Source organism: Nothoprocta perdicaria, unplaced genomic scaffold, assembly GCF_003342845.1.
Source record: "Nothoprocta perdicaria isolate Ctin4 unplaced genomic scaffold, notPer1 scaffold_16, whole genome shotgun sequence".
Classification (NCBI taxonomy): Eukaryota; Metazoa; Chordata; class Aves; order Tinamiformes; family Tinamidae; genus Nothoprocta; species Nothoprocta perdicaria.
In genome coordinates this window covers 4,998,270-5,019,317 of record NW_020454760.1, presented here as the reverse complement: position 1 = coordinate 5,019,317, position 21,048 = coordinate 4,998,270, and the positions used below count along the sequence as shown (strand labels likewise).

The 21,048-nt window shown below is 37.7% G+C and overlaps 1 protein-coding gene across 1 annotated transcript in view; it reads left to right on the top strand.

Annotated features, from left to right (window-relative positions):
• Positions 1-382: 382 nt before the first annotated feature.
• SMCHD1 (structural maintenance of chromosomes flexible hinge domain containing 1) overlaps positions 383-21,048 on the top strand; it is a 62,520-nt gene continuing 41,854 nt past the window's right edge. The window contains exons 1-16 of the mRNA XM_026035504.1: positions 383-463; positions 3,324-3,399; positions 3,865-4,026; positions 9,604-9,686; positions 9,780-9,910; positions 11,863-11,977; positions 12,107-12,226; positions 13,142-13,308; positions 15,436-15,529; positions 15,784-15,994; positions 17,005-17,125; positions 17,214-17,397; positions 17,829-18,026; positions 18,189-18,302; positions 18,745-18,851; positions 19,131-19,213. Of these exons, the coding sequence (XP_025891289.1) occupies positions 383-463; positions 3,324-3,399; positions 3,865-4,026; positions 9,604-9,686; positions 9,780-9,910; positions 11,863-11,977; positions 12,107-12,226; positions 13,142-13,308; positions 15,436-15,529; positions 15,784-15,994; positions 17,005-17,125; positions 17,214-17,397; positions 17,829-18,026; positions 18,189-18,302; positions 18,745-18,851; positions 19,131-19,213 (2,047 nt within the window). The remainder of the gene's footprint in view (positions 464-3,323; positions 3,400-3,864; positions 4,027-9,603; positions 9,687-9,779; positions 9,911-11,862; positions 11,978-12,106; positions 12,227-13,141; positions 13,309-15,435; positions 15,530-15,783; positions 15,995-17,004; positions 17,126-17,213; positions 17,398-17,828; positions 18,027-18,188; positions 18,303-18,744; positions 18,852-19,130; positions 19,214-21,048) is intronic.

Genomic DNA, 21,048 nt, shown 5'->3' with positions numbered 1-21,048 from the left:
CCTCCTCAGTTCAGGCAATTTTACTTGGTTTATTACAATTATCATAGATTTTTGATTACCATTTTGGGGATTGAGAAGGGAAGGAAAAAAAAAGAAAAATAAGTGGTTACAGGAAGGAGCTTTCTTCCCGCTTCCCCAGGCCCAGCTTCTGTCAAACTCATCTCCTCCCACTTCTTTATCCAAACTGCCCTCACCGTCCCCGCGCCCTGTGCTCAGCCCAGCCCAGGCGGTTTGGTGTGTGACACGTGGTGCTTGGCGCTATGTGCTTAGCAGCTTCTTTCTGCCTTTCCTCTGCGCTTCCTGTTCCTTTTCCTCCGCCTCCACATGGGTCACTCGCTGGTCAGGGTCCCTGCGGAAGGTTGTCCCTCCTCTGGCATTGGAGATGGGCCACGGTCCTCCAGGGGTGTCCTTGCAGTGGCGTGGAGCACCTCCCTCCACGAGAACATCTCAGGCCATGTCCCTGGTGAAGCCTCCTCCATTTCTCCTTGTTTTTCCTGCTTTCTTCCGCTTAGTGGCCAGCACTCTCTCTGAGTATATATTTGAGCAGAGACACAGCATATTCCTTTTGCCAGGTTGAGGTTTTGGCACACAGCAGGTTGTTTTTACTGACTACAAGCCAACTACAACTGGCTGTTGCTGCACAGGGCAGTACGTGGCCGCATCCCACGCTGGTCACCCCCACAGCTCCTGCTACCCACACGCTGCAGCTTGTGCTCAGGGCACCTCTGGGCTCAGCAGAGTTATCTGTGGCTTGGCAAGCGATTCGGCTGGTTTCTCATACGGAGCTTTTTCCGTCCACTCTTCTTCCCACCACCCTCTGCCCCATTACTACTCAAGATCTTGTTCCTTGATTTTAATCTTAGGCACTTCTTAGCTGTGTGGGGGGTTTTGGGTTTTTTGGCCTTATTTTTTTTTTTTTTTCAGTATGCATGTAATTGCAGCAGCTGTTATCCAGCTGTAAACACATAATCCCATATTTTTGTCAAGTCCGGGAACCTCTTTTGATCAGCATATTTGTAGTATTTTAATTTCTGCATATGCATATCATGATCATATGTAACAGTTCATTAATCTTTATTTTTACAGAAGATTTTTTTATTTCTGTCGTTTCCCCTTCTATCTGGCTATTTTGATGCAATAACTTCCAAGCAGTTGTTAATAGGACCTTTCTAACTATAGTGATTCTGTTGTACTCTTGAAGATTTTGTATTGTGAAAAGCTACATTGTGACTGTGAGTCTTGATAATTTATGAATAAGATGTAAATTTACAATCTGAACACAGATTGGGTTGTTACTTCTTCTGAAATTTAGATCCATCTGCTCTGTTTTTTTGGGGGAGGAGGAAAGGCATGATATGCGGCAGAAAGAAGCTCAGCAACAAAATCTCAGCTTTAAAGAAACTGTCATGTGTCTCTCATTGGAGTCTTAGTGAGAAATAATACATTTGACCAAACACTGTTTAACAGAATCAAATGAAACGCCATTGACTCTTCAACTAAATTTCTAATAGTTGAAGTCTCTAATAGTAAGTTGAAGTTAGTTGAATAGTTGAAGTTCTAATAGTAATTTATTTTTATTTAGGGATAAGCATCTTATGTTCCTGCAGACTATGCCCACAGCTGCACGATCTCTACTGGGCTTAATGGGAAAAGACAGGGCTGGGATAGCCAGGATTGCAGGGAGGAGGGAAGGAAATGCAACAAATTAAGACCTAGAAGTGGAACTTCCAAACGGAGAAATTTATCTTAAGTTGGCCAAAGTTTACAAAAGATGTAGCCTCTTATATACCCACGTGGACAAGAAAAATGGATTATCTGCAATTAAGACTTGCAAACTTAGCCCACGAATCTGCCTCATAATTTACCATGTGCAAATACCAACCCATTGGGGTTGAGCAGGAAGAAGCTGCTGTTGGAATAGCTGTGTGGAGCTCGCCTGGTAAAGAGTCTGCCCCAAGGATGTTGCCCTCAGTTGAGTGAAGCCTTCTTGGGAATGGAGGCAGGACAGGGAGGAGGAAGAGGCTTCCTTTGCAGAGTGAACAGGCTGATGTCTGGGGCATGCAGTACCCCATCCAAAAGTTTTGTAAAATAAGAGGTTACATTAAAGTGATTTGTGCAAAGGAAAGTTAAAAACTAGTATTTATTCCAGACTCTCCTAACTCTGAACATCAGTCTCTTGATGTCATCTCCACTTGCAACAAGAATGAATAATTTGACTATAGGCATTGAGATATTTTGCCCATTTTGGCAATGAATACTAGTTTTATCTTTAACGTAGTAGCTGTAACTGGGAAGATTGAAATCTCTATAGAAGCTTAAGCAAAATTTTAAAATGTCTTTGAATTCGAGCACTGGGGATAGAAAGAAAGAGGTACAGGAAAGAGGAAGCTGAAACATGGAATGCAAAAGCATTGGGGAAGGTTCTGGCTAAGAGCACAGAAAGCATCACTTGGAAACGCTGGCTGCAGGACTGAGTAGTTTAAACAAGATCAAGGTTAACATGAATTTGAGCTTAAGTTTCAAAGCTTTGTAAAAGCAGGAGAAAATACAGAAATTTGGATTCTTATTTTCAGAAAGAGATGAATGTTGGAGGTCAGGGTGCAGAAACAAGGACAGGCAAGAACATAGGACCGTCTAAAATCTATGTAGGAATTGGGCTGAAGTGCAGGCCTCTTAGAAATGTAGAAGGAGGGCTGCTTATAAGACTTGAGAACTATAGACCTAAGCCGGAGAAACGTGTATTAAGATTTGAGATAGGAAGAGGTAAAGGTTACTTAGGTTTAAAATGATACACACACACACACACACACACACACACACACACACACATATGCAGAACCAAATCACTGTCAACCTAAGGAGAGTCTTTGAAGTGTATCTGTCTTGAGGGAATGTTTGGTCATGTGTTAAGAGTGCAGTTAAATATAGGCTCCCCTCTGGGTCATGTTCATTGCTGCTGCTGCAGCTACACAGTATTTTAGTAGAGCTATTTGAATCTGCAAGGTGGTTACCTGTAAGACAGCTCCTCCTCCATAAAACTTTCTGCCCGGTAGAGTTCCTTTTATGCAGGCAAGAAAACAAAGTATCTTGTTTTCTACATTGTTTCTCTTGTATGGAGTTAAGTTGAAGTTAAGGAAACAAATGAAATTCTGGGATTAGACCTACAGTTCTATTTCTGAGGTAATGCAGGAAAAATGTTTGGTCGTTTTCAGTGATTTATGGCAAAGTGAATAGAAAGACTACTTTTTCTCCCCCCTCCCCCTCCAAAATTATCTGAATGTTTTCTGGAATAGTTGTTCATTATTGAATCTCCAATTTTGTAGGCATTTGGGATAGCTTCTGATGAAAAATTTGTTATCACCACAACAAATAGGAAAGAAATTACAGAAGACAACTTCAGTAAGTATCAAAAGTGGCAAAATAAATTACACCTACCCCATATATTCATTGTAAATATCACATATGCATAGTTTCTATTCTCTTCTGTTACGTGCAATAATTAAATGGAAGTACAAATTTTTGTCAGACATTACTACAAAATTGACTTTCATAAAAACTTCTAACTGCTAGCTAGTATGATGTTGGTTATACAAAGTGATATTTTGCCTTCTCTTACAAATTTCTGTATATAATGGGACAAAATAATATAGAAATAGCAGTCACCTAGGGGAACTTGCTTTATTAAGCTTGGGAACATGAGAAGTTTTTCAACTAAATGCTGTTCGCAGGATATTTAGTAGTCAGTGCCAAAGAAAATACAGTCATTACCTGAGGTTATAACTCTGGTTTTGGATTTAAGAACCAAAGTTGAATGTAATGATGAAGGGTCTTTACACAATGTACTTCGTTTCATGTTCATTGCAGGTGAACTCGTTCAAGGCGGAGTTACTTTGTATCTGTTGCAGACAGTGGATCAGACGCTACTTTCAGCAACAAAGGAGCGAATTGACTTCCTGCCGCACTATGATACGCTTGTCAAAAGTGGCATATATGAGTATTATGCTAGCGAAGGGCAAAACCCTCTGCGTAAGTATTTGCCCAAAGATCTGTAAATTATGAACATAATGGATTTATTTTAATTGCAGCAGGTGAAAAAGTCTTAACTGTAAAATAAAAACTGTGATCTTTAAAAACTGTTTTCCTAAAGTCACGCAATGCTACCATAGAAGATTCCACATTTACAGAGGTGTTTTTTCAAATACTTTCATAAGAACTTTTGTTTCAGCCTTGTGCTTGTCATCAAGACAGGTCAGTATTAGTGTCATCAGATTTTTTTATATCTCTTGTACTTAAAGTAGATCTTGCATTCAGACTTGATGTACAGCTTTTACACAGGCTAGCATAGAATTTAATCTGCTGTTCCACCTCTGGGTCTACGGGACTGACAGGAGTACAGGAGACTTAACCTACCAGTTAGTACTTAAAATACCAAGTAGGCCAAGTATTCCTTTAAAAAGATGCTGCTTTAGCTTTTATTTAATTAGTATATTAAATATTAACTAGTGTTTTTACTAATTTTCTCCATTGTTTTATGTTCTTGTATAGTTAATGTTCTAGTATAGCTTTTCAGAAAATTTTTTGTGTACCTATGATCTCTTTTTAAGTGTGTATGTCCTTAGCAGTGCACGCTCAAAATTGTCCAAACTCTCTGGGGGGAAAAAAAACACAAACATTTAGACTAAAGCACTAAATATTGAGCACATTTCTGTGGGTATTTCTATATCATAAAATGTCACCAGTGTCTTTAAACAACAGTCATTTTTATTCTTTGAGTACCACTGTCCTTTTGCCCCTTGTTCTCTTCCTATCCATCTATTGCTTGCTCTTCTACCCATCCCTGCCCCTTCCCTCCCCCTTCTGCACCCCTCCAAAAGGAAAAAAAAAAGACACTGGTTTGATGTTTGAGACAGTGTTCACATTGTAAATGTGCTTTGAACAGTAATGCTGTGTTTGACTCCCTGTGCACAAGAACTGCTGTTTTAGACACACAAGCATTCTGTCTAGCTCTGTGCTGCTCCTAGAAGGCAGTAGCAGATATTTAAGAATTAACACAAGAACAGAAGGACCATGCAAAGATACTTAGAGGAGAGCTGATTCAGGGACTCTTGAGTTCATGTTTGTGGATTTTTCTTTTACACGAAGTTGTTCAGATACTTTTTGAACCATGTAAAACTTTAGCTTTCATACTACTGTGTGCCTTGAACCAGCTACCTATCCTTTTCACATGTTCACCCTACTTTTGTATGCTGGGCATGATAATAAAGCATCATGTTACTCGCATTTTCTTGCCAATTGTGCATCTTAGTTGTTCATTTTTCCAGACTTGTGCATTCTGTTCTGCTTCGTAGAGGCTCTTATTTTTACTTTGTGAACAAAATGAATAAAAAACAAGTATATCAGTGCAAACTAGCCTGTGTCCCTTGTCTCTGCAAAACTTGTTGATTTTTGTCTGCCCTTTTGTCTGCCCTTTTAGTTCAGCTCAAGCTTTTGCTTGAATCAGTGAGCTGAACTGATTGCTGAATCTGATAGTGTTGTGTTGAAAATGACAACATATGTTTGACAGTCATTGTTTGGAGTAGACATCCAAGGGTTTTTTGGGGAAAGATTAGAGAATTTTGTGCAAGTTAAACTGTTATTTAGTATTGTATAATAGTTTAGGTCAGAAAGGATTTCTAGAGATCTAGAGGTCGCATAGTCTAATCCCTGCTCAAAGCAAGGCCATTTAGATTGCACAGCTAAAGGGCTTGTGCTGTTGAGTTTTGAGCATCTCAAAGAAGTTCCAAAACCTGTTTGGCAACTTGTCCCAGTATTTGACCACTGTTACGATTAAAAAAAAAAAAATCCTTATATATGGTGAGTTTTCCATGTTCTACCTGGCCTTGCCTCTTCTGCTATCTCTGTGCACCTCTGAAAAGCATCTCACTTCATCCTTTTTATACCTGCCAATCAGGTAGTTGCAATAAGACCTCCCTTAGCCGTTTCTTCTTACGCCTGACCTGTCTGTGTTCACCCTACTTCTCCTTGCATGCCATGTGCTCCAGCTCCCTGGTTACCTCCTCTGGACCACTTCAGTATTTCTGTGTCTTTTGGGGGAAACTGCAACTGGGCAAAAACAGATCTCAAATGCACTTCATACAGAGGTGGCTACACTTGTTATTGCAGCCCTGCAGCTTGCAGGGTGCCTTAGCCAAAGGGGTGCCCTGATGCCTCATGTTCAACTCAGTGTCCATCAGGACTCCCAGACTATTTTTCTAGAAGCTACTTTATCCACAGTCTGCTTGGGCTTGCTGTATTCCTGGTGGAAGGTTTTCCATGTGCTTTGCTCAAATTCACTAGACTCCTTTCTGCGCACTCCTCCAGCCTGCCAGGGCCCTTCTGAGGGGCAGCCCTGGCTTCCAGTACATTGACCACTCTCCCAAATTTGATTTTAGCCCCAAGCTTAATAAGTGCAGTCCATTCCAACATCTAGGCTGTTAATAGGCACATAAGTGTTAGTGATCCCACTATAGTTCCATGACAGAGTCTGGCTACCAGCTCGGTAACTGGCTGCCCACTGGAACGTTGTGGTGCTGATCACAACCACAGCTCACTTTATCGTGTTTACTTGACCAGCAATTTGTCTGAAGTGATACTGGCAGAGACAATGACAAAGACCTTGCTAACGTATCTACATCCATTGCTCTCCTCTTATCCACAGAGCCGTTCATCCAATTGTAGCAGGCAGGTGGCTTGACCAGACATGATTCACCTTTGGTAAAACCATACTTGCTGTGCCCAGTCACCTCGTACTTCATGTGCTCAAAAATGTCTTATGAGAGACTGGATCCATAACCTTCCTACAGACTGGGGCTGGACTTACCACTCTGTGCTCTCCTAGATCCTTCTCCTTACTCTTCTTACAGGGCCTTTTTCCAGTCATCAGAAAGCTCCCCCACTTGCCAAAGATGACAGAATTTTCATGTAATGGCACCATCCATCTCCTTTAGTGATTTCTGATGCATCCGCTCTGGTCACGAGGCATACATGTGTGCTTCCTGGCTGCATCTTTCCCTTCTGTAAGGAGTACTCACATGTAATCTCCTAGTAGGTGTAGATAGTTGGGAGAGCTGACGGCAAACCTTGCAAGTGGAGACCAAGTTAAAAACGCATATCAAGTACCTTGGCCCTTTCTGTGCCTTTTGTCTGTAGTTCCTCTGCCACATTGATCAGCAGACTGATGTTTGTTGAAATTTTCCTTTTGCTACCACTGTAGAATTGTAGGATGTTTATGGTTGGAGAAGACCTTCAGGTCCATCACCAAGTGTGACTACAAACCCATCCCCACCAGGCAGGCTAAATCATGTCACCAAGTGCCTTGTCTACACATTTCTTGAACCCTGTCAGGGATGGTGACATCACTCTTACTGCCATTTGCATACCTCACTGGTGCCAACTCCAAGATTCCTTATATCCCCAGACGTGCTCTTCTGAAGACCAGGGCTATAACTGCATTATATATCTTGATTGCTTCTTTCATGATTTTAAACTGCAGTCTTATAGTCATTGCAACAAAGGCTGCAGGCCACGTTTTCATCCTTTAACATTTTTTTCCAAGTTTGTTAATAACAGAAGCAGTAGAGTATACCCCTGTTCATCTTGTTTGTCTTCTGTATCAAGAATTTATCACTCTAGAGGTCTCTTGGATTTTTTGCTGTATTTCTCCCCACACCAGCAGATAGTGGGATGATTAAGGTCCCCCTGCTAAGGCTTGTGACCAAGGTTCTTCCTCCAGCAATCTAAGACTTCGTGCTGGTCACCCTTCTAAACCTTACCTGTGTGGTCTTGACTAACTTGTATCCTTTCTTCTCCTTTTGTTTCTTTATACCTAAAGAATGTTTATTCATGGGCCAGAGACTGGCTTAGACATAGGATCTCAGCATCATCTTTTCTGACTCAATCGATCTTTCCAACAAACTTTCTGGAAGTGGTTCCTCTACTACTTTTATTTAGCACTTTATTGCTAAACTGCTACCTGGGGTTTCATGGTATCATTCTGACTCAAAGGGAGTGAACAAGCTTCATGATTTGTGAGGAACTGTTCACATGCCTCATTTCATAAAGTGGCATGAAGAGATCAAGGAAAATTTATCAAGGAGGTTTCACACTCTACATCCATTCATGTTACTCCCACAGTAAAGCCTAAAATGGTCCAGAATTTCTGATACTCCTTTTTGTCCTAGTTGTCCAGTCCTAAAGCCAGTTGTCAGGTTTACAAATAAATAAATTATAGTTCTGTTATGATGTTATTGGTGTACTTTTTTTTTTGTAACATTTCTAAACATCACTCTTTGAAACCGCAATGAAGTCATTTATAATATTCTGAAAAATGTATTCAAAATTTATTCAACAGTTTTATTAAGCAACTTTCATTTAGTATATACTAAATTGCTGTTAGAGCAGATACCAACTTGAGTGTGTTTTAAGTGTCCTATGGCTGAAACTATATTTTCACAACATCTCTAAGGATATGCCTGGCTAGTTCCATGTATTGACATCTCTACTTGATAACAAAGTGTCATTTTTCTTTGATGTGTAATAGTAATAATAGATCTCATGAGAGATGCTCAGCTATTAGGTTGTTTCTTGTAAGTAGTGAAGGAGATTGCAAGGAAACTGAAAACTATTTTTAAACTTCCTAAAGGGGTGATAGAAGATGCCAAATGCTTGAGTGATGTTGTAAGACTCTAACAATAAAGAAATTGAGTTTGCATGTGTGAAGTTTTTGGCCAATGTAATCATACTGAAGCACGAGAACTGTGTAAATTGTAAGAATAATTGGAGAAAATGAAATGAAATGTTTATTCTGTTCCCTAGGTCTGATTAATCAAAACAAATTAATCAGAACTTCACCGATTTTTCTTCTTTTTCTTCTGCTGTTTTCCTAAATTAAGTTTTTTTTTTTTTAACAAATATTATTAGCTACTAAGGGAAATACATAAACAAGTATTAAGGTTTAGAAAAACAGTTTTTGCAGTTAGTTTGGATTGTTATTTTTGCCATGTATCTGATAGAACTACAACTGTCGTTACCATTCATTAAATTCTTCAGCTATTATTTATTTTTTATGTTTTTGTAAATAAATAGCTTTCACTTACGAAAATCTACCTATTTTGTTCAAAGAGTTCAGTCTTTCCCCACGTCTCAAATCTTTATTTTTTGCATATGAAAGTCTTTGCAAAGTCCTGAGACTTCCATATGTGTCCTAAAAAGACATTCCTCATCATTACACTGAATCTAAAGGAGTTGAAAAGATAAACTTGCCTTATAGGTAGGAGCCTGCTAGTTGGTCGATGTTGTTGCATTCCTGTAATTGCATTCCCTTATCAGCAGAGAGGTTAGAGAATCAGAGATTAAACAGATCATAAAATAGACATATGAAAGGTTTTTTATAAATCACCATTAAATAATTTTGATTGTCCTAAAAGCGCTTACCTCTTGTTCATTGTGGGTTAGGCAATGTGTTGTCCTATGTGTACAGGAAAAATTGCTGCAAGTGTGTGTCTGTTTTGCATTATGCTTTGAGACCAAGATCTTCATAGGGTTATTTTTCTTTAATTTGTTTAGCATTTGCCCTTGCTGAGTTGATTGACAATTCTCTGTCAGCGACGTCCCGAAATACTGGTATTCGGAGCATACAGATAAAGTTGGTAAGATAGAAATATTATCCTTTTTCAGGTGTCATTTTGAATGTTTTGGGTTTTTTTTTTTTTGGTACTCCTTTCATTTTGTCTTTTCTCCAGTTATTTGATGACTCCCAAGGCAAACCAGCAGTTGCGGTCATTGATAATGGAAGAGGAATGACTTCTAAACAGCTTAACAACTGGGCTGTGTATAGATTGTCAAAGTTTACAAGACAAGGTGACTTTGAGAGGTCAGAAAATTTTAATCTTTTTTACAACAAAAATGGCAAACTGTAAAATGATTCTATATATTCTGTTATATGAAAAATATACTGTTCCTTTTATTTCAAGATACATCTCCCTACTGACACTTTGCTCTAAAGTTCTTGTTTTATTACTGTGCATTGCACACACATACATGTTCTGTAGGCAGAAAATTGAGAAGCTCTGTAATAAAAGATACATATCTAATGTCTATGATAACTTTGAGAGCATAACAATGAAAGTTTGTTACACACTGTATAGTACTAAATACAGGGAAGGAAAATGGAAGTCTTTTTTTTTTAAGTTATTAGCATTGACTTTCCTAAGTTGTCTTGTCTAGGACTTGCCTACCTACAGTTAGGAGCATTCTGCGTTGTGTAGGTTTTTCTAGTGTGTTCCTTTTGTGACCTGGATGCCTTTCAGTAGCCCATTAGGCAATACATTCAGTGTCTGTCATGCTGCTGTTTCCCCACGGGAATGCAAGGTGTTGGTTTAGGTTTTTCTTTCATCTTCTAACTTAATGAGGTGCATTGTAATTTGAAATTACATGTGAAGACATTTCTGTTTATTGAAGAAGGCTAAGTGAAAGAAATGTGCTTTGCATGTAAAGCAGAAGGCAGTTTTATGGTAGTTGTTTGCACTTTTAAGAATTAACTGTGCATTTCTGCATCTGCTACCGAGAGATTTACAGCCTGCACAGCTGACTTAACCTGCAGAAAATCCGAGAGGAGCAAAGCTGTGTACAGTTCTCAACCTTTAGTCACTTTGTAAATACCTTAAGCCTAGAACACTAACTTTGAAGATCAGGATCATAGGATAAGCAAATGAGTATTGAAGCTCTGAGAAGCTAATCTGAAAATAATAGGACAGTATAAGTGCCTGATTTAGTTGAGAAGATTTTTCTGTATTGGATACATCTCCAAATACAGCAATCAGTGTCTGTCAAGCAAGTGGAGATAAGTATGTAAAAAGTGTATCTGGATCATCTTACCTAGTCATATGTACAGAGGTATTTATTTCTGAAACTGATGTAGAGAAATACAGTAACAGTATGTGTAGTGTTTTCAAGCTACAGGTTCAAGCTGTGACTTGGTAACATTCAATGGGAACATAGCTTTAAATGATACCAGGTTAGCTAACTACTACGTGTTTTCATTTGGGAGTGCTACAGAGGAAACACAGGTTTGTTTGTCCTACTACTTGGTTAGATTAGATTAGGCTAATCTGTCAAAGCTGAATCAAAAGACATGGAGTTTATGTAGTGATGGTATTTTTAGCTGTATCTTCCGAGACTGCATTTAAAGAGATTATGACTCATTATAACTTAAAATTGTTTCTGTGAAAGGATGATGTCATAAAAAAGCAGGACTGCTTCATCATCTTTTTATTCACAGAAGATTTACAGTTAATATTTTAGCACAAAGGAGAACATTGATGGGTTTGTCTACTTTGTCTTTTTTTGTCTTTTTACCTTCTACTGTTCAAAAATTGCTTATGATTCCTGTTACTGTGGTACTTGGCACACAGACCTATTGTGCATGTCCCTATTGCAGTGTTTACAGTGAAAAATTCTCTTTGTTGTTATAGCCAGTTTCTGTTTGTAGCAGATTATCCTTGCCAGATCTTTTATTCTGTTTCATCCAGACTTCACCATAAAAAATGCATATATATGTGGTAATAGGGAGAAGATTGATTCAGAGAGTTACATGTGTATGACTGAAAAGATTTTGATGTGCCAGAAGGGCCAAAAAAGTACATTGACAATTTTTGGCACACAAGCTTTAATCCTTTAACTGCAATAGGTCTTAAATAAAGTGCATTTGAATAAAACGACTGCAAGAAGTGTTTAATAAAAACCATTTATGTATGGTGTTTTTTTTTTAATGAAATCTGTCTTGAGAAAAGTTATTAAAGTTATTAACACCACTTTAATTCTCAGTGATCATTCAGGATATGTGCGCCCTTTACCAGTGCCTCGTAGCTTAAATAGCGATATCTCATATTTTGGAGTTGGAGGTAAACAAGCAGTGTTCTTCGTTGGACAGTCTGCCAGAGTAAGTAGATGTCTGTCTTCATTTAAAAATATTTTTACAGTTACTATCCTCGTTCATACCATGAGATTGTTGTAATGTTACATTTTTTCAAACTCTTATTTTGATTCAATTTTTTTCTGTAATAAACAGATGATAAGCAAACCTGCGGATTCTCAGGATGTTCATGAGTTTGTCCTTTCTAAAGAAGATTTTGAAAAGAAGGAGAAAAACAAGGAAGCAATATATAGTGGGTTCATTAGAAACAGAAAGGTAAAATAGCCTTTATGCTTTTTTAATTAAAAGTTTTTTTCCAGATTAACATGATTCCACTATGTAATATTCCTGTAATACTTAACCTGGTGTATGCCTGTTCTTAAGAGTCGCTATCAGACTGGACTATAAAAGGAAGTGACAGGAAACATGAGGACAATATATCATAGGACTTGAGCTGTGTGTGACTTTTAACTTTTCATTTTAGCTTAAAAGACAGAAATACCATAGTTCAACATAGCAGGTTGAGAATAACAACTAAAATTATGTTTGTAAGAACTGTTTTGCTACATGTGAAACATAAAATTATCACACTATATTAGCCAAGTAGACAGGGCTCATTAATAAATATTGTGTGGAATTACAGAGAAGAAATACCCAGCATATGAGGGGAAAGTCAAACGAGGCCAGCAAAATCCAGCACTTGCACAAATCTTCACCGATTTTGCTGGATATTTCAGCTGTAACTGAGGACTTACCCTTTCTGTCCAGCATCCAAAATGTTTCTACCACTTCCATTTCTTTTCTAGAAAACAGCCTTACCATTTTAAAATAAAAATCTATTCAAGAAATTGCCTCAGGAAAAAATCTATCTCGTATACATGGTGATAGCATTTGGTGGATGAGGACATGAATCACATAATGCCACATTAAACATTTAATGCATTTCTGGACTGATTGTTTCAAACTCAATAAAGACAGTGAATTGAAAATGAACTGGATCAAGGATGTCAGATTCAGACAGTTAACTAACTTTAATTTGAAAGCTTTTATATGAAGCATTAGTCTTTTGTGATATTTATCATCGTATGTTCTGCATTCTTTTTTTGCTACATTTTTAATCCCTTTCAAAACTGAAGGGAGTTCAGAAATTCAGCTTACATTCCTACTCCTATTATTTTACTCTTTTTGTAGCCATCTGATTCTACTCACATCACAAGTGATGATGAAAGATTTCTTCATAATCTAATACTAGAAGAAAGGGATAAAGAGAGTTTCACAGCAGTTATCATTACAGGTGTACAACCAGATCATATGCAGTATTTGAAAAACTATTTTCATCTTTGGACAAGACAGCTGGCGTAAGTTTGTGATTTGTATTTGATTTAAAAGTGAGCTAGTGACAAAATCAGATTATTATAAATCACTTGTTTCTTTGTAATTCATTTTTGACTTTATTCCTGTTAAGGCTGTTCATAAATATATTATGCTGATGTTCAACTAGGCTTTTTAGGTAAGTATTTGTTTTTCTTAAACTAGCACAAGTATACAGGTCCCCAAACCAACCAAACATTTTTATAAACATCTGTATCAGTTTTGCTTGATGTTTGATACTTAGTTGTAATGAGGTTATTAATAAATGTGTTTATCGGTAACTATTAATAATTAACATATTCACAGTAGCCATAACTAAATTAGCGATTTAATAGTGTAGCTATTATTTAGTAGTAACATAGTAGACTCTTACTCTTAAAGTTACGCTCCCAACATTAGTATCATCATTTGTGTTCATAGTTTAAAAAAAGCTGCTGCTTCATTGTAGTTTAGGAGGGAGAACACTGTTTGAAGCTACCGTTTTCCAGTAGTTTCATCAATGGGCCTGCAGGAGTTGCAGATACCTGTGGAGGTTATTTTTTAAGATGGTAAATCTATCTGTTGATGTAAAAAGCTATGAAATCATAGTCCAATTTTGAAATCTAGCAAATCATGGATATCTTAATATATGAAACATCATTTGCCATTCTGTTTAGGCACATTGTGTCTGAACCTCTTTTTAACTATATGAAAGTCTATATTTACGAGTAGCTTGGCTCCCCTTTTAGCTTCCTGCTGCTACTTTGATGCTTACCCACACTTACATGTGGGTTTGTTCATTCTAAGGGTCTCTTGGCCTGATGGAACTGCTTCTATTTGAGATGAAATTCTCTATTACAAGTTCTGTAGCATTATTTCAGCTGGATTCCTTCCCTCAGATACCTCCACACACCATCATGCAGTGCATTCTGCCTCACATGCATCGTCTCAGGTTCATCTTGCTCTAGTAGGCTAGTCCACTTGCTCTAATAGGCATAGACCCCAGGTCTTCTCAGATACAATGAGAAAGAGGAAGGGGGAAGAACAACCAAAAAATATTATTCCTTAAGGCCATGAGAACACCTCTTGAGGTCCAGAGGATACATAGGCAAAATGTTATGTGTTTTGGACATACGGGTCTGCTTCAAGTCTCATCAGTGAGACAAGGAGGAACTTTGATCTGAGAATTAAGATTTCTCCTTGGGGTACATTTAGTGGGCTGGATGTCAGAAGCAAAGAATAGTAAGCATTTGTAGGTAAATATAATTTTATTTGTACAGTCAGTCCCAATGGTTTGTATAACACACTATTTTACTGCAAACCACCACTTGGAAATTCAGAGTGTCTTTTTATTAACAATCAATATTGTAATCACTCAGTCATTCTGTGGTTCTGTAAGGACTCAACTCTGAAGTTGGAAGAATTGGCTAGTTGGCTGAAAGCGTGAAGTAAAGGGAATGATTGAAATTTCTCAGTTTCCCCAAAGTTAAGATCATTTAGATTCATTTAGCTTACAGTGGCAGTACGGAAGGTTTCTGAAATGAGTACAGGTGCCGTGAGAAAATAATGATTACATGGAGGAAAGCATTTCTGATATGCAGGTCATATCCGTGGCTTTGCTGCCTGTATTGAACGGGACTTCTTTTGGAAGTGGGGAATAATGTTAAGATGGTGATTATACACTTTTTAAGCACTTCTGTTACTATTCAGATGATCAGTACAAAGTTGACATCAGTTTTAGTATCTGGCATGGGCTTTTGCTCTATTTTTAATCTCTAATGGTCGGAAGAGCTTACATCTGCAGCCACTTAACAATCTTTTTTATTTATTTGCTTAAATATAACCTTCAAATTTGTAACAGGCTTGATCACTGCAGCGAAAAATTGACCCTAGCAATGAATATGTGTGAAGGAGATGAGTTGAAGGGAAAGAGAATCACTTGCTCCCTTTCCATGTCTTTTCTGAATGACATATACATGTTGCCATGGAGTTGAATGGGCCCATAGCAATGCAATGGACCAGTTAAATTTAAATGAAAAACATGATTTTTAAAAAGATTTTTTTAAAGAAGTTGAATATTCTTTTTTTTTTAATTTCCATTTTTGAGGTTTATTTTTATTTAAAATGTATTTCAGACATATCTATCATTATTATATCCATGGACCAAAAGGAAATGAAACTAATGCTACAGTGAAAGATGTGGGCCCTTTCAACAACATTGATATTCAGGTAAGTTTTATATCTGTTGATTAAAACTCTTCTTTGGTGGCAGCCTAATCCATGTGGTACCTGTTTTTTATTATGCAGTTTGCACTACTATTTTAAGAGATGTAATTTAATTTTTGCAAAGTGATGTTATTTATCATTGTGATACAAGGACTAATTCATTTTTCTAATGCAGTTATACAAGGGTCACAAATGTTAATTGCACTAGTCTTTTTGGTGCAAGGAAAAATCAATTATTTGTTTTATTTCTGTTCTAGATTTCATTGTTTGAAAAAGGAAAAGTACCAAAGATTGTCAATCTGAGGGAGATCAAAGATGACATGCAGACTTTGTATATAAATACTGCAGCAGATAGTTTTGAGTTTAAGGCACATGTTGAAGGAGAAGGTATAGTGGAAGGGATTATTCGATACCATCCCTTCCTCTATGATAAAGAAACATACCCTGATGATCCATGCTTTCCATCAAGTAAGTGAAATACTTCATTGTTTATTTTATTAGTGCATACTAAATATGCTGGTTTAAACATGTCGATTTTCTAAATACTATATGTGTAAATAATTTTGGATTTAATTATCTATGAAACATGCACAGAAAGTGTGGAGACAATTTTTGATTTCATCTCTATATTAGAATCTTTGAGGAACATTGTATTGATTTTATTGATGTCAATCTTGTATTATAAATAATCCCATTACTCTTAAGTGTTTTAGTGAAAGAGAAAATAATGAGTGATTATACAAGAGATGAGTGGAACAATTTGAATTGAAGTGTAAATTATAATCTAAACTGGGGTTTGTTAGAATAGAAAAGTTTACATCCTAAAATTGTTGTATTAACTTATTTGTGTAAACCAAGTCTTTGACGTAATTCCCTCTGATTTCAAACCATAAGCTCTCATGGAATGCAACCTGATTGAAACATTCCCATCTGACATTTAGGTCTTTACTCCAGGAAACTAGTGGAGCAGCAGTAGTTTGATTCTAGAAATTATAACATGAGAATTCTGTACTGCCCAACATTTAGAATTACTCCTAAGTTTAAAATTTGTTTTATTCAATCTTGCTGAATTTTCAGATGCAAATTTAGTTAAAATGATTTTGTATGTCTGTTTTTTTTTTTTTAATAAAATGGATTCTGCATTTGTGATAAGATTTTAGGGTATTATAAGAACAGCAGTTGAAACTAAAGAGATAAAGTAATATTTGTTCAAATTATTTAAAATCTGCAAATTTAGTACGTTTTGGTATGATTCAGTCCGTGCTTACAATTTTTATTTAGTTGTTCTCTTAGAATTTTTTTTCCAAGAAGAAAAAGAAGTACAGGCTTCTAGGTAAATATATGTTTTGATAATCAAGTATAATGTTACTGTGCCTAACTTAATATGCATAGATAATCCTTCATTTGAACTATTATTTTGTATGCCACTACACTGCATATTTTAAGATTTTTCTTAATGGAATCTCTCTTTAATCAAGAATTAAATGATGACAACGATGATGATGACTGCTTTATAGTAGAGAAGGGTGCCAGAGGGAAAAGGCCTATCTTTGAATGCTTTTGGAATGGAAGATTAATACCATACACAACTGTGGAAGAGTAAGTGATACCTGTTTCTGCAGTTGAAATGGTTTTCTCTATCCTTTTTATAAATAAGAGACTTAATTTCTTTCTTATTTTGTTTAAGTTTCGACTGGTGCACTCCTCCGAAGAAGAGGGGATTAGCACCAATTGAGTGCTACAACAGAATTTCTGGTGCATTATTTACCAATGATAAGTTTCAGGTCAGCACAAACAAGCTCACTTTCATGGATTTGGAGCTAAAGCTAAAAGATAAGAATACTCTGTTCACAAGAATCTTCAATGGACAGGTAATCATTTGTGTGTGTGTGTGTGTGTGTGTGTGTGTGTGTGTGTGTTTCTTCATGGTGAAATATAATGAATATGATATAGTAATGTTTATTCATTGATCATTTCTCCTATCATTGTCTGTTATTCATTTTCTAAAGAACTTTCACCTTAAGATACTTACACTGCACTTTGTAGCAGTCACTTTTCTCTGTTTTATAGGATTGTAAAGCTGGCACCTTAAAAATGAAAAATAAGATTTAGTCTTTTTTCAAAAGACTGTATTCATAAGAATAACTCTATGGCTAAAATTAAAGTATAGTTTTCCAGGAATACTGCAGTGTTACTATTTCTGCATTGGAGAATACATAGTATTGCTGTACTCCTGTACTTGTTCATACTCAAAAATTCAGATTCACATTTTGTATGTATTTTTTTTTTACTTGCTTTACAGGAGCAGAGAATGAAAATTGATAGAGAATTTGCTTTGTGGCTCAAAGACTGTCATGAGAAGTATGATAAACAGATAAAATTCACAGTATATAAAGGAATAACTACACGTACTGATTTGCTATCCAAAAGGATGCAGAGCCCTTGGACAGTGTACTCTGCCATAGAGTGGGATGGGAAAACATACAAAACTGGGCAGCTGGTAAGTTGATTGCTCACAGATGTGGGGTTTTTTTGATGCTGGTGGTTTTTGGCCTGTTTTGAAGAGGAGGGCCATTAATAAAGCATTTGAATCTTGTAAAATGCAGAAGGGGTTTTATGATACTGAAGTGATGTATAAAATTTAATTGCCATTTTTCTACAGGTGAAAACTATTAAGACTCTCCCAATATTCTATGGAACTATTGAGAATTTTTTTCTGTATGGAGACCACGATGGGGATATATTTGCTACTGGAGGAGAGGTTCAGATTGCTTTGGTAAGACAAATGTAAAATGATTTATATGCCTGAGTAATCTCTAAATTTAATCTTGGATCAGACTTCTTTATAATTTTTAAAATATATATATATTTATATTTTTAAATATACATTTAAAATTATTTTATATTTTGGAGCTTTGGCAGTCTAAAAAAATCAAATAAATCAAATTGTCTGTTTTTAATATATTTCACATTATCATGTGGTTAATTTAAATTTGCATATTACTTAAAATATCACAATTGGACTTGCTTTGGTCCAATTGCATGGTGTGTTTCCATTCTTAACCAGGGTGTTTTCAGCATATTTTAGCCCAGTAACTGCAGAGTCAGTAGGTAGCATTTGTTAGTATTTGTCTACCTATGTGGTCCCTTTATAATAAGGTATTTCTTCTCTGATTTGTTGTAATCTGGTTATTTATAACTAGACCTAACTTTTTCAGGAACCTCAGGCATTGTATGCGGAAAGGAAAACTATTCCAATTTCAAAACTAGACAGAACAGTTTCTGAAAAAGCTGTTAAAAAATACATAGAAGATGAAATGGCAAGGTAAGCTCTAAATTGTAATGGTTTACTTGGGAAGTTTCTAATAAGGGTTTTCGTATTTCCTCAAGAAAAAGAAAAAATGTTCAGTTTTATTTTCAAGTGGAAGTGGTGTCCGTTATTTCAGGAGAAATGAAAAACCTTCAACTTCAAAATATTTCTGGTTTTTGGGTTTATTTTTTCCTTTCCCAAAAAAGCTTCATGTACATTCTAACATTCTAGTAAAGATAAATTATGCTGATCTTTAACTTACAAAAAACCTGGTTTTTTTTGCTTTTTATCTAGACTTCCTGACAGATTGTCAGTAACATGGCCTGAAGGGGATGAGTTACTACCAAATGAAACAAGATTTGCTGGTACACCAATAGGTATGTGTAGACTAGGGAAAATGTTAGTCCACTGCTGAACAGGGAGGATGCCTTGGTGATGGAGGGTGCCGAGAAGGCAGAGTTACTAAATGCCTTCTTTGCATCTCTCTGTACTGCTAAGACTGGTTCCCATAAACTACAGAACCCAGAGATAAGAGAGATAACTGGGAGAGAGGAAGACTTTCCACTGGTCAGAGGTTTGGGTTAGGGATTATTTAGGGAACTGGGCATCCATATATCTATGGACCTGGATGGGATGCACTCAAGAGTGCTGAGGGAACTGGCAGGGGTTGTTGCTCAGCCACTCTCCATCATCTTTGAGAGGTCATGGAGAGCAGGGGAGGTGAGGGAGGACTGGAAGAAACCAACGTCATTCCAGTCTTCAGAAAGGGCAAGAGGGAGGAGCCAGACAGCTACAGGCCGGTCAGCCTCACTTCCACCCCTGGAAAGGTGATGGAGCAGCTCACCCTTAGGACCATCTCTAGGCAAGTCAAGGAGAAGGGGGAGATCAGGAGTAGTCAGCGTGGATTTACCAAGGGGAAGTCATGTTTGACCAATCTGATAGCCTTCTACAGGGGGATGACTGGCTAGATGGATGATGGAAGAGCCATGTTGTCTACCTTGACTTGAGCAAGGCTTCCGACACAGTCTCCCATAATATCCTCATAGGAAAGCTCTGCAAGTGTGGATTGAATGAGTGGAAAGTCATTTGGGTTGAGAACTGACTGGAAGGCAGAGCTCAGAGGGTGGCGATAAATGGGACTGAGTCTAATTGGAGGCCCATAGCCAGTAGTGCCCCCCCGGGGATAAGTACTGGGCCTGATACTGTTCAAATTGTTCATCAGTGAATTAGATGAGGACACAAAGCGCACCCTGAGAAAGTTTGAGGACTTAGTGGAGTGTCTGACACTCCAGAGAGCTGCACGGACCAGAGACAGGTCGAAGAGTAGGGCAGAGAGGAACCTCATGAGGTTCAACAAAGACAAGTGCAGGGTCCTTCACCTGGGGAAGAATAACCCCAGGGAGCAGGACAGATTAGGGGTTGACAGAGAGGGACCTGGGAGTCCCAACTTACACCAAGTTAATTATGAGGCAGCAGTGCCCTCGTGGCCAAGAAGGCCAATGGGATCCTGGCTGTCTCAGGAGGAGTGTTGCCAGCAGGGTGAGGTAAGGGATCCTGCCCCCCTTCTCAGCTCTGGTGATGTCGCACCTGGAGTATTAGGTACAGTTTTGGGCTCCCCAGTATAAGAGGGATGTGGAGCTTCTCGAGAGGATCTAGTGTAGAATGACAAAGTTGTTTAAGGGACTAGAGCATCTGTCTTACAGGGAAAGACTAAATAAGCTGGGCCTGTTTAACCTACAGAAGAGAATACTGAGAGGAGATCTTATCAACATGTACAAGTACCCAAGGGGAGAATGTAGGGAGGAGGGCAGCAAAATCTTCTGGATGGTGGCCAGTGCTAGGACTGGGGTAGTGGGTGCAAGTTGAAACACAGCAAGTTCCATCTCCATGTGAGAAGGAACTTCTTTCCTTTGAGGGTGACAGAGGCCTGGAACAGGCTGCCCAGGGAGGTTGTGGAGTCTCCTTTTCTGGAGGTTTTCCAAACCTGCCTGGATGAGACCCTGTGCCTCCATGCTTTGGGTGTGCCTGCTTGAGCAGGGAGGTTGGACTAGATATCTCTTCCCTTCCAACCTTAAGGTCCCTTCCAACCTTGACCATACTGTGATTCTGTGTTTTTCCTGCCCAATATTAAAAAGTGAAATGTCAATCTAAAAACATATTATGTACTCCTGTTAAAAAAAGGAATGTAGAGAAATCACCAATAATTTATGAA